Source organism: Hippocampus comes, unplaced genomic scaffold (assembly GCF_001891065.2).
Source record: "Hippocampus comes isolate QL1 unplaced genomic scaffold, H_comes_QL1_v1.1 scaffold159, whole genome shotgun sequence".
NCBI classification, from domain to species: Eukaryota; Metazoa; Chordata; class Actinopteri; order Syngnathiformes; family Syngnathidae; genus Hippocampus; species Hippocampus comes.
Genome location: NW_017805742.1, coordinates 1,638,499 through 1,650,817, shown reverse-complemented (window position 1 = coordinate 1,650,817; position 12,319 = coordinate 1,638,499). Strand labels below are relative to the sequence as shown.

The 12,319-nt window shown below is 52.2% G+C and overlaps 1 protein-coding gene across 7 annotated transcripts in view; it reads left to right on the top strand.

The window, feature by feature from the left end:
• Positions 1-12,034, top strand: part of LOC109524181 (sickle tail protein homolog) — a 15,099-nt gene extending 3,065 nt beyond the window's left edge. For 2 of the 7 annotated variants that reach the window (XM_019883850.1, XM_019883854.1), the window contains exons 2-20: positions 821-986; positions 1,117-1,315; positions 1,405-1,498; positions 2,166-2,454; positions 2,991-3,264; positions 3,447-3,689; positions 3,846-3,950; positions 4,124-4,149; positions 4,627-4,787; positions 4,878-5,053; positions 5,504-5,640; positions 6,205-6,352; positions 6,460-6,808; positions 7,239-7,503; positions 8,157-8,289; positions 8,369-8,483; positions 9,323-9,481; positions 9,944-10,054; positions 10,687-12,034. In XM_019883850.1, the coding sequence (XP_019739409.1) occupies positions 821-986; positions 1,117-1,315; positions 1,405-1,498; positions 2,166-2,454; positions 2,991-3,264; positions 3,447-3,689; positions 3,846-3,950; positions 4,124-4,149; positions 4,627-4,787; positions 4,878-5,053; positions 5,504-5,640; positions 6,205-6,352; positions 6,460-6,808; positions 7,239-7,503; positions 8,157-8,289; positions 8,369-8,483; positions 9,323-9,481; positions 9,944-10,054; positions 10,687-11,406 (3,870 nt within the window). In that variant the 3' untranslated portion in view covers positions 11,407-12,034. The remainder of the gene's footprint in view (positions 1-820; positions 987-1,116; positions 1,316-1,404; positions 1,499-2,165; positions 2,455-2,990; positions 3,265-3,446; positions 3,690-3,845; positions 3,951-4,123; positions 4,150-4,626; positions 4,788-4,877; positions 5,054-5,503; positions 5,641-6,204; positions 6,353-6,459; positions 6,809-7,238; positions 7,504-8,156; positions 8,290-8,368; positions 8,484-9,322; positions 9,482-9,943; positions 10,055-10,686) is intronic. The other 5 variants (XM_019883853.1, XM_019883852.1, XM_019883851.1 and 2 more) reach the window with 5 other exon arrangements.
• Positions 12,035-12,319: the final 285 nt, after the last annotated feature.

The window sequence follows — 12,319 nt, the reverse complement described above, 5'->3', positions numbered from 1 at the left end:
GTGGTTTATAACAAAGTTTTTTTTTTTTTTTTTTTTTTTTTTTTTTTGCTCGACGTCAGCGTTTCAGAGTGGCGACGCAACTCACTTTCACCAGCACGGCACCCACCGTGGGCCCCAAGCCCAAACACGCAATCGCCACCGTTTGAGTCATCACATGCGACAGCTGTCATGCATTTGATGACCAAATGTCTTGGCAGGAATTTCATTTAGAGCGTCACATTTTCAGGTCGAATGCAGACACGCGTGCACATTTTACACGGGTGGTGCGCCGCGCCGTGTAGCGCAGAATGAAACGGGTCCGACGTTTGGCGAATGCCATTTTCGTGATGCAGTTTTCAAGTCAGCGAGCCGTCACGCGCGCCGGGCCGGTGGAGCTCAGGTGGAGCTCGGTCAGGAGCTCCCCTCTGTCCTGCGCCCTGCCGCTGCTGCGCACTCACAAGGCGCCGCAGCCATTTGGCTTGAGGTGCGTTTTCTTCATCCTGCGACCGAGCAGCGCTGCAAATATCCCGACTGTGGCTTGGATAGCGTTCACGCGTGCTATTCAAGGTGCCAGATGGGAGGAATCGATGGCGCGACGCATGCTCACGTCTTCCCAATCGGGCCATTCCAGACCTCCTTCGAGAGTCTCACTTCCTCAGTTGAACACAAGTGTTGAGGTTCTACGATATTAGCCACGTTTCTCGTTTCACGAGAATAGCTCGAGTCGATGGTCAGGTTATGATTATTGTTCTTTAATTATTTTGTATTTGTTTGTGTCACAATTTCAAAGAGAAATAGAGTTTTGTCCCTGGGACGCTCACGGCTTCTGTGTTCCAACCAGTTGGGGAGCCCTCGACCTCCTGACAGCACCCTCTGTGAAGGTGCGGTGGCGGCAGGCAAAATGTCTGACGGAGAGTTGCTGCTGACGGTTCCTTTCGCGAGGGGCAGTAAGGCCCGATCAAGTCTACCAATTGGACGGTCCAGCAGTCAGGCAGGAGAGTCCGTCGGTATGTCGAGACACCGATTCAGAAGGGTCACATTCATCCAGTCAGTGCGGCCGGGCCAAAAATGGATTTTCTTCTCACTGTCACAATAATTGAGGTTCTTTGCCGACTCTGAATGCGGTTTCCCATCCAGGTGTGCTCTACCTTCAGTATGGAGACCAGACAAAGCAGATTGGCATGCCTGCGGAGATCAGCAGCGAAGAGACCCTGCGGGCTCTCTTTGTCGCCGCTTTTCCACAGCAACTCACCATGAAGAAGCTTCAGTCTCCCAACATGGCCATTTACATCAAAGACACACGTCGCAACGTTTACTTTGACCTGGAGGACATCAGGTGAGGGGGAGGGGGCAGGAAATCATTCGAAACGTTGAGCTCCATTTACGACTGACAGCGTGCCCACGTCGTGTGTTGTCTGCTTTCAGAAATATTACAAGCCACTCCTGCCTGAAAGTTTATCACAAAGATCCATCACATGTGTTCAACCACCCCACTGGGGCGACCAACACAGAAGGAAGGGTGAGTCAAGCCATAGGCTGGGAAATATTATTACCCTGAGCATTGACGAACCTTTCAAGGTCAAAAGTGGCTCACCTAAGTTCACGACGGGAGGTTCCATTGCACTCTTCGGGGTCCTTGGTTCACCCTTGAAATCCCGTACATTCTTCTTATTTTCACATGGCCATAGATTGTTAAATATTACCAATGGAAGTAGTAAACAAAATTTCACCGACACAAAATTGAAATCCTGCAACTAATTTGACAGATGATTGGGGTTTTTTTTCCAGCTTTGAGCTCCTGTCTTCTCACTTCATGTTGAAATGGATAGCAAGGAGCAAGTGCCAAATGAAATCGGCTCACTTCACTTATTATGCGCTGTTGGCTTACAATTTGTACAGCGATGTTGAAACGCCATGAACAAGATTAATAGAGCAAAAAGAGATGAATCACTTCGCTATGGCCAAGCTAACATAATGAAATTATTTCCAGGATTTGAGGAGGACTTGCTAGAGCAGCTTTTCAGTACTGTACCACATTTGAAGTGTTGGTTTTGGAGAAAGAAAAAAAAAGGGGAATCCAGTCATGTGTTCCCAGCGGCCACAACAGCCCGTTTATTCTATACTATTCGGGTGGTGCAAAATATATTGTAGCTCGTTATTGACTATGACCGGATTTGTTTTGGCAGATCTCCAAAGAAGTCCTCTACGGTAGCCACAGTCCAGTCCACAGACTGTCGTCGTCCAGTCGCGGCCCCCTCCACGGCTTGCAAGGCTCCATGTCACCACCCACAGTGCGCTCCATGCCCTCCTCTCCATCCAGGGTGGCCTACGGCGGGCGGCGCGCGCAAGGTTCAGTGGCACGGACGGATGCGGGCAACGCCGCGCTGCCCCGAGACCGGCTAACGTGCGCAGGACGTTCCAGCAGTTTGTGCACCAGCAGTAGCGCCATACTAGAGAGGAGAGATGTCAAGCCTGGTAAAATTAAGAAACCGATAAACGCACACACACACACACACACACACACACACACACACACACACACACACCCATAATTGAAAACATGCGACCTACTTGAATCCAAATTTCCATTTCTTGTCTTGGGTTTTTTGGTTTCTTTTTTTCATGATCGTTTTGACAGGACGTCTGAAAGTCAGCTGCGAGTCTATCGGCACCCCAAGATTTCAGACTTGGTCTTTGTTGTCTTCTCACAGCAACCCTCTTTTCTTGATCGACCAAAATAATTCAATGAGGTTTGTTTTGATTGAGTGAAAGAAAAAAAAATCATTCATCCAGTTGTTGGTTTGCTTTAAACAGTGACACAACACGCATTCACTGACAGTGCATCATCTGCAGAGCCTTGATGGCCAACACTGGTGCTCTGAATCAATTAACTCAAGGGGACCATACGGACTGAGCAAAAGGGGTCCAAGGATTGACACTTGAGGGACCCCACGTCATGGAATCTTCTGACCACAGTCAGACATTTCCGAGTCTATCGATGTGTGCCTTAGATGAAGACGGTGGCAGCTGCCAGAGCGTGGCCCTGGTGGTCCACGGGGAGGGAGGAGCGCGCCACCCGGACCTCTACCGCTGCGCCTCACCGCAGGACGGAGGGAGGGGCGCCTTTGCCTCTTCCCGGTGTAGCGGTTCCCTGTCCCGTGCCGCCGAGATGGGAGACGGTGGAGTGGGCGGGATTCCCGGGGGCTTGCCGCAGTACCGTGCCTCCATCAAGCCTCTGATGGGCTACGGGGACATCATGGAGCGCCATGCGCAATCCCCGCACAGGTATGCAGACTCGAGCCGTTTGCCGATTAGGTACTCGTTCATCAATGCTCAGACAAAGAGGGAACGCCGACGTGTTGAATCTGCTTCGACGCTTTTGACGAGCCAAGAGGATTACGACAGTGTGATGAGAGACCCTCGAAAAGATGCTCTCGACTATTGCCCCCGCCCCCCTACCCGCACAGGTTATATGAAGTTGGAATGAATGAGGGACAGATCATCGGTGGCGTGGGCCTGATCTCACCTGAGCGGATGTCCCCGATTCGGCGATCCTTGCGGCGGGAAAGTAGTGGAGCGAGTGTGGAGATGGTCAACAGAAGCAGGGGGAGCGCTTCGTCATCTTCCACTTCGTCTGTGTTTTTGGACAGCCCCCTGAGACACCCAGAAATGCTGATTCCGGGTCCCAGGACTGCCTTTGATGCTCAGAGGTGAAGGCAGATCAAGAGAGACGGATCGCTCAATAGTCCATTTCATTCCATTTGTTATACTTACAAAGTTGAATTACCTTGGGGAAAAAAAACTCAACAACAACAACAAACAAGAAAACGAAAGTAACGTGCATTTCTATAAATACTGTTTTTCAGTGAGAGATTGAAAGCCATGGAGGAGCAAATCGCCAGTCTAGCAGGGCTGGTCCACCACGCCTTGTCTGTGGGAGGAAATATTCCAAGAGACAAAGACCTGATCAGGTCTGTATATTGTGTACTATGATTATTTGGCCATTCCACAAGGCTCTTGCCTCAGACACTCGGTAAACATCGGAGTCATTCCAAAGTCGCATCTTTTTGCCTGGAAATGAGGGGGCAAGTAAATCTGAGTTCCGTAATTTTCCGATATTAACTCGCTCTATGTGCCTTTGCAGTGGCAGCGCTGGAAAAAGTCACCAAGGTGAGTTTTTGATTTTGTGATCTACTTCATCCTCATGACGGTCAAACCTTGAAGATGGACCGCAATCCATTGCCTGATAGCGGTCAAACTTTGATTGGGTTGACTTTCAAAATAAAGTGTAGCATTGACGGTCACCCTGAATCGGTTACCAGCCAATCGCAGGGCACACAGAGACGAACAACGATCCGCGCTCGCACTCACACCTAGGGATAATTTTGAGTGTTCAATCAGCCTGCCTTGCATGTTTTTGGAATGTGGGAGGAAACCGGAGTACCCGGAGAAAACCCACGCAGAACCGGGGAGAACATGCAAACTTCACACAGGGAGGCCGGAGCTGGAATTGCACTGCGAGGTCGACGTGCTCACCAGTCATCCCACCGCGCCGTCATACATCGCTATATTCACTGAATACGGGCTGTCACTTGTATCGTGCCTTTTAGCAAACGCCATTGAACATATTTGAACTATTGTCTGCAGTTCTGCCGGAGGTGCCAAGTGCTGCGGACGAGGTGATCAGGTCTGCCTCCAGAGCTCTTCAGGCCACGACCGCTGAAAGTGGCCTGCAGCGGCGCTTGGTCCAAGTTAAAAGCAGTGTGTCTGAACTGCGGCAGCAATTAAATCAACTCAGACATTTACAGGTGACTGTCCATCCTGGGGAGGGAGGGAGGTGGGGGGGTGGCATGGCCGCAGGCCTCAGCATAAACCCGTCCGTCACTGTTGTCCGGCAGACGGCACACCAGCAAACCATGAAGTCCATGTTGCGCATGGCTGGTCAGGAGCTGCTGCTGTTGCTGAACGATCGCCCGGTTCCGTCTGAGGAGGGGCCACGCGGACGAAGAGCCGAGATAGACGAGGAGAGGATTGACTACCTGGCTGCAGAAGAGAAAATACTCAGACAGCTCAGGTGATATCTCGTCGATTGCTCAAGCGCGAGAACATTTGTCAAGCGTACGGTTGATGAGTGGCAGGCCAGTGAAGAAACAGAAGCCACCACCCAAGTTGCAGACCGGTCGGCATTTTCCCGCGGATGATAAGCAATTCCGGCTCCGTTATGCATAGCCCCAGTGAAACGGAATGGTTTGTTCCCAGACACGCCCTTACGGCAGGTTTTGGGTGAAACGCAACCTCCCGTCTTTGACTTGGAGCTTCCTTTTCCACTTGCACTCAAACCGTGAAAAACATGGGAGCTGGATGCCAACTGATGGATGCTTTGGCAAGTTGCTTGAGTCAAAGGTCGGGTGAATTGTCCAGCCGTAGTTTGGCGAGCAATCCGGCAGTTGTCGAGTCGCAGGCGGAGGGTGAGCGGGCAGGGTGCGCTCAACTTCCCAAACTCTTCTTTCTCTCCTTCTCTCAGTGAACTGGAGGCCTACGTGAGCCGTTTACAAGGCACCCCCGTGTCTCTCCCAGGCCAGTTGCGGATCACGCTGAGTGATGTGGAAGAGGGAGCGGTGAACCTGCGCAGAGTTGGAGAGACTCTGGCCATCCTTAAAGGTCACTGATTGGACGTCTATCCATCTTTGATTAATTGATCGATTGATTTCTTTTTATTTAACAGCTTATCCCGTTGGACCCAGGGTCCACGGTGGCTGCAGCCTATTCCAGCTATTTTGGGGCAAAAGCAGACTGCACTTGGGACCGCTCGACAGCCGATCGCAGGGATGTACACAACCGTGGGGAAGAATTGGGAGACGACCCTGGTTTCTTCTGAACCAGTCACATGAAGGCCATAACTAAATCGGGCGCTCTCTCACCTTACAAATAGCGAGATTCAGAGCTCTCGTGTCCATACAAGACCGGGAGAAATTCATCACCAACAAACAACCATTCGCGCTCACAATCGCACTAAGGGACAATTGAGAACATCCAGTTCACCTAAGGTGCAAGGTTTCGGAATGAGGCTGTCCCAAGTGCAGTGTGAAAAGGGGCCTTTCCTCGTACGCTTAATATTCTTGCATCTGCGTCTGTGAAATGCTCATGGGACACAGGAGCCAAATAGTATCGATGCAGGTTGTGATGATGGTTTATTTGGTTCCCCTGCCTACCCCTCTCCCTCAGGGGACTTTCCAGAACTGCAGGTAAAGATGCGCTACGTGCTCAGGCTGGAGATGGATGCAGTTCGCTTTCTGAAGGAAGAGCCTCATAAAATGGACTGCATGTTAAAAAGAGTCAAAGCCCTCACCGAAGCGCTCGGCTCCCTGCGCAGGTACGGCGCTGTTTTGGCGTTAGTTTTGCTGCGACGACAGTCCAAAGTCATACGATGTGAGCACAAGACGCGAAGTCGCGCCGCTATACGTCTGTGCTTCACAACAGATGCGTCTCCGAATCGAGTTCCCCGACCAAAGGCACCCAGGTGGAATCTCCCAAAGTCTCCGAAGCGGACCGAGGTCCCCCGTTGACCCGGAATCCTCGGTCCTCGCCGCAACCGCAGCCTCGATCCTCAGTAGGAGGCCCTCAGTCCATTCCGTCGTCTGCTTTCGCTCAGCCCGAGCTCAGCGACGCAGCCTCGGCTTCGCCAGCCGCAGCGCGGAGAGTTAAGACGACTCAAGCCGCCGTGATCCAGGCCCACCGGCGCAGATCGAGCGCGCCAGAAGGAACTCGGGGGACTCACGCGGCAAGCCAAGTGCAAAGCTCTGGGAAACCCACGGCCAAGCCTCTTGAGGTGAGCATGACAGTTCCCGAGAAGAGCGGGCTATTCTCAAATATTCTCTGATGATTCTTTTTGGGGGTGAGCTTTCCGTGAGCTGTTTTGTCGGGCAAATTCTGCGTTTAACGGGTTGTCAGGCTACCACTAAAATCCAGAGTGAACACTTGCTCGCGGCACTGTTTGGAAGTTGTTGCTGTCGCTTTGTGATGAAATATGTCAAAATGTTTTCCGATCCTGGATGTCATTTACCAACAGACCGGCCCATGTTTTTGGGGAGAGGGATAGTTTTCTTCAAAAATGGCATCGGCACATCACAACTCCGTTGCGCATTTGAAAACTATTCTCCATCGATCCGTTCACTGTAATGGCTCTTTGTGTCTGCGATCACGCGCATCACAAAATGGTCTCTAATGACGACCCTGAACTCAGTGCGACTCTTTGACAGAATACCCAAGGAGAATCTCCAGAAGGACGTCGGAGTCCAGACGCCAGCAGTGTAAGCCAGCCGAGCAGCCGTCGAGCAAAGCGCTCCTCGAACGCCGGCCAACATTTCCGCCGGGTCCCGCAGGAAGCCCGGGCCGATCCGACGGACTCTGTTCCTCATCTGGATGGGTCGGATCCCAACGCGGCTCACTCGGATTTGGCTTCCGGAGACATCCGTCCCCGTCCTCGCAAGCCAGACACGGAGCCGCCTCCGGACCCGCTGCCAGGTTGACTCCGATTTCGGTGAACGTCATCGGCGCGTCGCCTCAAGTAGCGCAAATACGAATGTGGCATAAGAAACGCGGCGTACACGCGCGTGAGCTCAGTCGATTCATTTGATTGATTCGCGGTGGTCTTGTTTTCAGTTTCCCAAAACCCTGGGCTGTCAGCCTGGGGTTTTGGATGACAACTGTGCGCGCAGAGAGTCAAAGACGCAAGGCTACGTTACACTCGCATAGCAGCCGTGACATCTTGCCGTTCTTTAGCGCAGCTTTTGTGGCCGGACCTCAGGACCAAAACCCCGAATGGCAAAATGACAAAGGGAATTTCTGCCGGCAGAAGCCCCCGGGCCATATAACCGGATCTTAGTATATTTATTTGAGTTTTACCTTTGGGCCCAACCATGTCTTTGTTCTGTCATGGTTTTATTTTGGGTGTTGCGCGACAAAAAAAAAAAAAATGATGACAATAGCTCTAAAACGATGGGTATCCAGACTTTTGGGGGCTATTCGAATGTTTTTTTCAATGTCCGGTCTTGAAACACACAATTCATCTTGCGGTTACAGCCGTATGAAGCTACAATACAATGGAAAAGCCCGACGTCTTTGAACACAGCATCGAATATCTCAGCCGTGAAATCTGCTCTGGATTGCTTCTGCAGCACGACCGGAACTGCCGCCATCCACTTCTCCATCGGCCAAGCGTCCACCGATGGAAAAACCTCGACGCGCCAGTGTGGAAAAGAAACAGAGTCCCGATCGGAGTGGCCAGTCCCCTCCGGCGCGCCCGAGGAGGTGTCGCTCACCGTCGATGACCCCTGCGGCGTCACCAAAACCCTCACCCGCATTGTCCGATTGTTTGTGACATTCTCAGGTGCCACGCGGCGACCGTCGGCCTCACCGCCGCTGCCAGGACTGGAGAGCCGGTCTCCACCAGCAGCAAGGAATCTGGTGCGCAACAGGTGGGTGGACGCCGGGCTTGTTTCTCTGTGTGTGTCCTCTCTTTTCGTTATTTATTATGATTTTTTTGAATGGAATGATCCCCGATTCTCACATCCAATGGGGCAATGCCATTTGGAAACAATTCACTTCATTTGATGACGGAAAATAGGCGAGATCTTCCACCGGCTAAAAGTTTGTCAAAGTTGTGGCGCCGGCGCGTGATTTAGGTATATTTGCTCAAAGTGCGGGTGGAAAGATTCTACACGCCGTCGATTTGTGTGGTGGGGCCCATCGTATTTCTCTTCCATCTCCTGGATGGACTCCAGTGAGTCGATTTCTTTCTTCCACAATGTCAAGACTATGCTCGCGTCACTTTCATTGGCCCGTGAGTAATTGTTGTGTTCGCTCCCACAACGGTGCAAACGCCCGTTCTTACCTGCTCCCATCTACAAAAATGCCCCCAAAAGAAAGCACATGAGCACAGTTAGACTTTTGTGCCAGACTTATGCTGGGTACCAAAATAGGGCCCTACATATTCTCCCATCATTGTGTGTGTGTGTGTGTGTGTGTGTGTGTGTGTGTGTGTGTGTGTGTGTGTGTGTGTGTGTGTGTGTGTGTGTGTGTGTGTGTGTGTGTGTGTGTGTGTGTGTGTGTGTGTGTGTGTGTGTGTGTGTGTGTGTGTGTGTGTGTGTGTGTGTGTGTGTGTGTGTGTGTGTGTGTGTGTGTGTGTGTGTGTGTGTGTGTGTGTGTGTGTGTGTGTGTGTGTGTGTGTGTGTGTGTGTGTGTGTGTGTTTTAAACATGAAAACTCAGTGTGGATTTGATTTGATTTGATAGTTAATAGGCATATCTTCATTCGTTCTGTTGTGTCCGTGTCATCATTGTAAGGGTGAGAAAGAGGCGTGTGGTATTCCTCAAGCCAAACCCCCGAGACAACCGCCTGAGGTCAAAGCCAAAGCAAAAGCTTCGGGCACCACTCCAGCAACTGCCTCCGAAAATGCGGACGAGGAGAAAGAAGACAATGACACCTTTCCGAAAGAACCGCCGGTATGTTTATTTGGCTGAGTTTGATGGCACGACTATACCGTGACGCCCGCCAGCAGTCCCAGTAGAACCGTCTCGGTCACCAATGGAGAGAGGTTCAGTTTCCACATTTTAAACATCAAGTCCAGAGCACGGCCGGGTGAGTGAAGTTTCATGGCTCGGAGCAGCCGACGTTTTCACCAAGTTATACACTTTGACGCTGATGCGTTTCTTCGTCGAAAATGTCTTTCCGTTCCTTACAACATCATCCCATTTTGATGTTGGAGTTGATCAAACGTCGAAAATGACACCCGAATGTGCCCCATAAGACTCCCAGTGGCTCTTGCCGCAAAAGAAAGGAAACGACCAAACGGTTTTCATGTCACGACTTCCCGTCTCGTTCGATTGCCTCTTTGATGACGTTGTTTGGAGCCGCCTAAAAGGTCCGCCTTTTTTGTTTTTTGGGTGGACGTATCCTCCGTCCAGACTTCCGGCGCTTGTACGCGGCGAACTCACACCGGGTTCCGTCACTCTTTCGGCTCACCTGAAAAGACCGCCAAAGGGCAGCAAGAGGCTTCCCCCGAACGACCGCGCCAGGTAAAGATTCGGCCCCGCCAGACATTTGGAACGGGAATCGCTCCAATGAGCACCGTTGGACGAGAAAATGCGTCCGTTTTCCGGGAATCGAATCGGCCGTCATGAATCCGTACACCCGGCAACAAAAACAATTGAACATGTTGCCTGAAAGGACGTTTCGGGAGATTCCTTTCGGGATGCTCGTCAACGTTGTGTACGAAGCCCATTCCGATGACGTTGGGACCTCGCGTTCAACGGAAGACAACGATTTGCCCGTCCGCTTCAGCCGAGATGGCACGGCAAATATTCAAGGAAGCAGGTGTTGAACCGGACTGGCAAAGCATTGTTTCCTGTTGACCGCAGGGTCCCAGCGCCATCGGAAGTGGCTCGGTAAGTTTCCCGATTCGCCGTCCGCCTTTTGTTTCTCTTGATTTGCCGGAAGTCTTCCTTCTGCCGTCGCTCTCCCGCGTTTCGGTCGCGCGGCTCTCTCTGGTGCGCCCGCCTCGGCCACCCGGGGGCAGCGTAAGGCAGGCAGACAATAGCGCAGCCTTATGGAGTCATTCTCTGCAGAGGATAAAGAGGACGTACGGTATGTGACAGGCCTGGAGTGTGGCCTTTGCGCTGGTGTTGACTTGCAGTCTTCCTGTTTGCAGGCTGACAAGAGCGGCACAAAAGCAGCCGGGGAGAGTACGCGTTCAGTCGTTGCTTTGCGCCCCTCTCAGACGCAGGCCGCCTTGTGCCATCTTAAGTTGGGGCGACAGCCTCGCTCTTGCGCCTCTTTTTCCACTCCTCGCTGCTCAGACGGCCTCCAGAGCGTCTCCCCCTCACTTCTTTGGTCTTCTCCTTCCAAAAGCTCCGCGAACGCCTCCGCTTTGTCCGTTCCGTCCTGCACTGGAGAATCCAGGCAGGCGCGCCCCCGCCCTCCCCCTTCCTCCCGCTCCTCGGGGCGGAAAAACTCGGCCGGCTCCCCGCATTGTTCCTCCTGGTTGCCCCGCGCTCTGCCTCCTCACAAGTCTCTCATCCCTTCTCTGAATCTGAGTCGTCTGCTCCCCTCGTCTAGCAAAGTCTGGTCAGCGTCCCTCGCTAGCGGCGACCCGGCGGCGAACCCGAGCCTCGTCCGAAGAGGCTCGGGCAGCGGGGGCGTCCCGCTCGCCGGCGCCGCCGCGGCTCAGCTCACTTGTTCCTCCTCGTCGTCATCGTCGTCCTCTTCCGCCACCTCCCTTTCGCCCGCCTCCTCGTCATCGTCTCCGCTCTCTCCGTCCTCGTCCTTCCACCACCCGAGCTCCGGGCCCCGCCCCGCCGCTCCCGCTCGGCGCAAGAAATGCAGCCGCACCCAACGCGCGGTGGCGCCGGCCCCAAAGGACACGGGGTGACGGTTGGCTGGGGAACCGTGACGCTCTTCTCCTCGGCGCCGGGAGAGCTCCGGATCTTCCTTTTCAGCAACTTGTCCCTGCTTCTCACGCAAGTCGGATAGGTCGCAGCCACCTTTTGTTTTTGCTTCCGCTCCGACACTCGACAATCATTTGAGCAGGTTACAAGTTGGTCTTGTCTCCTAGTTGTTCTGTCATCGGCGGCGGAGCGAGTACTGCTCCAGTCCCAGATCTGTTCTTGCTGTTCCCTTTGTATACTTGGCGTGTGGCTGGTGTCGACCTGCCTCGGTCTCCTTTTTGGGTTTTTTTGTTTTTTTGGGGGGGTGGGGGGAGTACTCTCGAATATCTAATCTCCTATATATTAGCTGTTGTTGTGTTCACGAAGTTGTCGGCTTGTATGTTACCGAGTTGATGTGACTTGAACCTGTTTTGAGTAATGTCAAACCCACCGCGCTGAAAGGACGAAACGTAACTTGGGGGACTCGCTGATTATCGGAAGGAAGTGGGCGGCAGATGAAAATGTGCATGCAAACTTAGAATCGGCACGGTAACCATTTTAAGATTTCTGTGATGAGTTTTATTTTTATTTTTTTAATTGAACCATTGAATAAAATGGCTTTTGGATGTTACTGTTGATTCTTTGGTTTATTTTTGTTTGTACGCAACGATGCAATCATTTGCAACCGCAGTTGTACGAGTTGGTGGGGGGAGCCACCAACTTTGAATTTCGGTGTCTTCCCGTTCAGCACACATACATTCCATTTATTGCTTTTCTGTCCATTTCAAGTTTGGAAATGTGCCCGTATTTTGAAACCCCACTCCGTTTCTTTTGAGTGGTGACTGCGAATGAGCATCAAAAAACAAGGCCAAGGTACAAAATTTAGGAAGCTGAAAATCCTGTTGATGCTGCACTCAC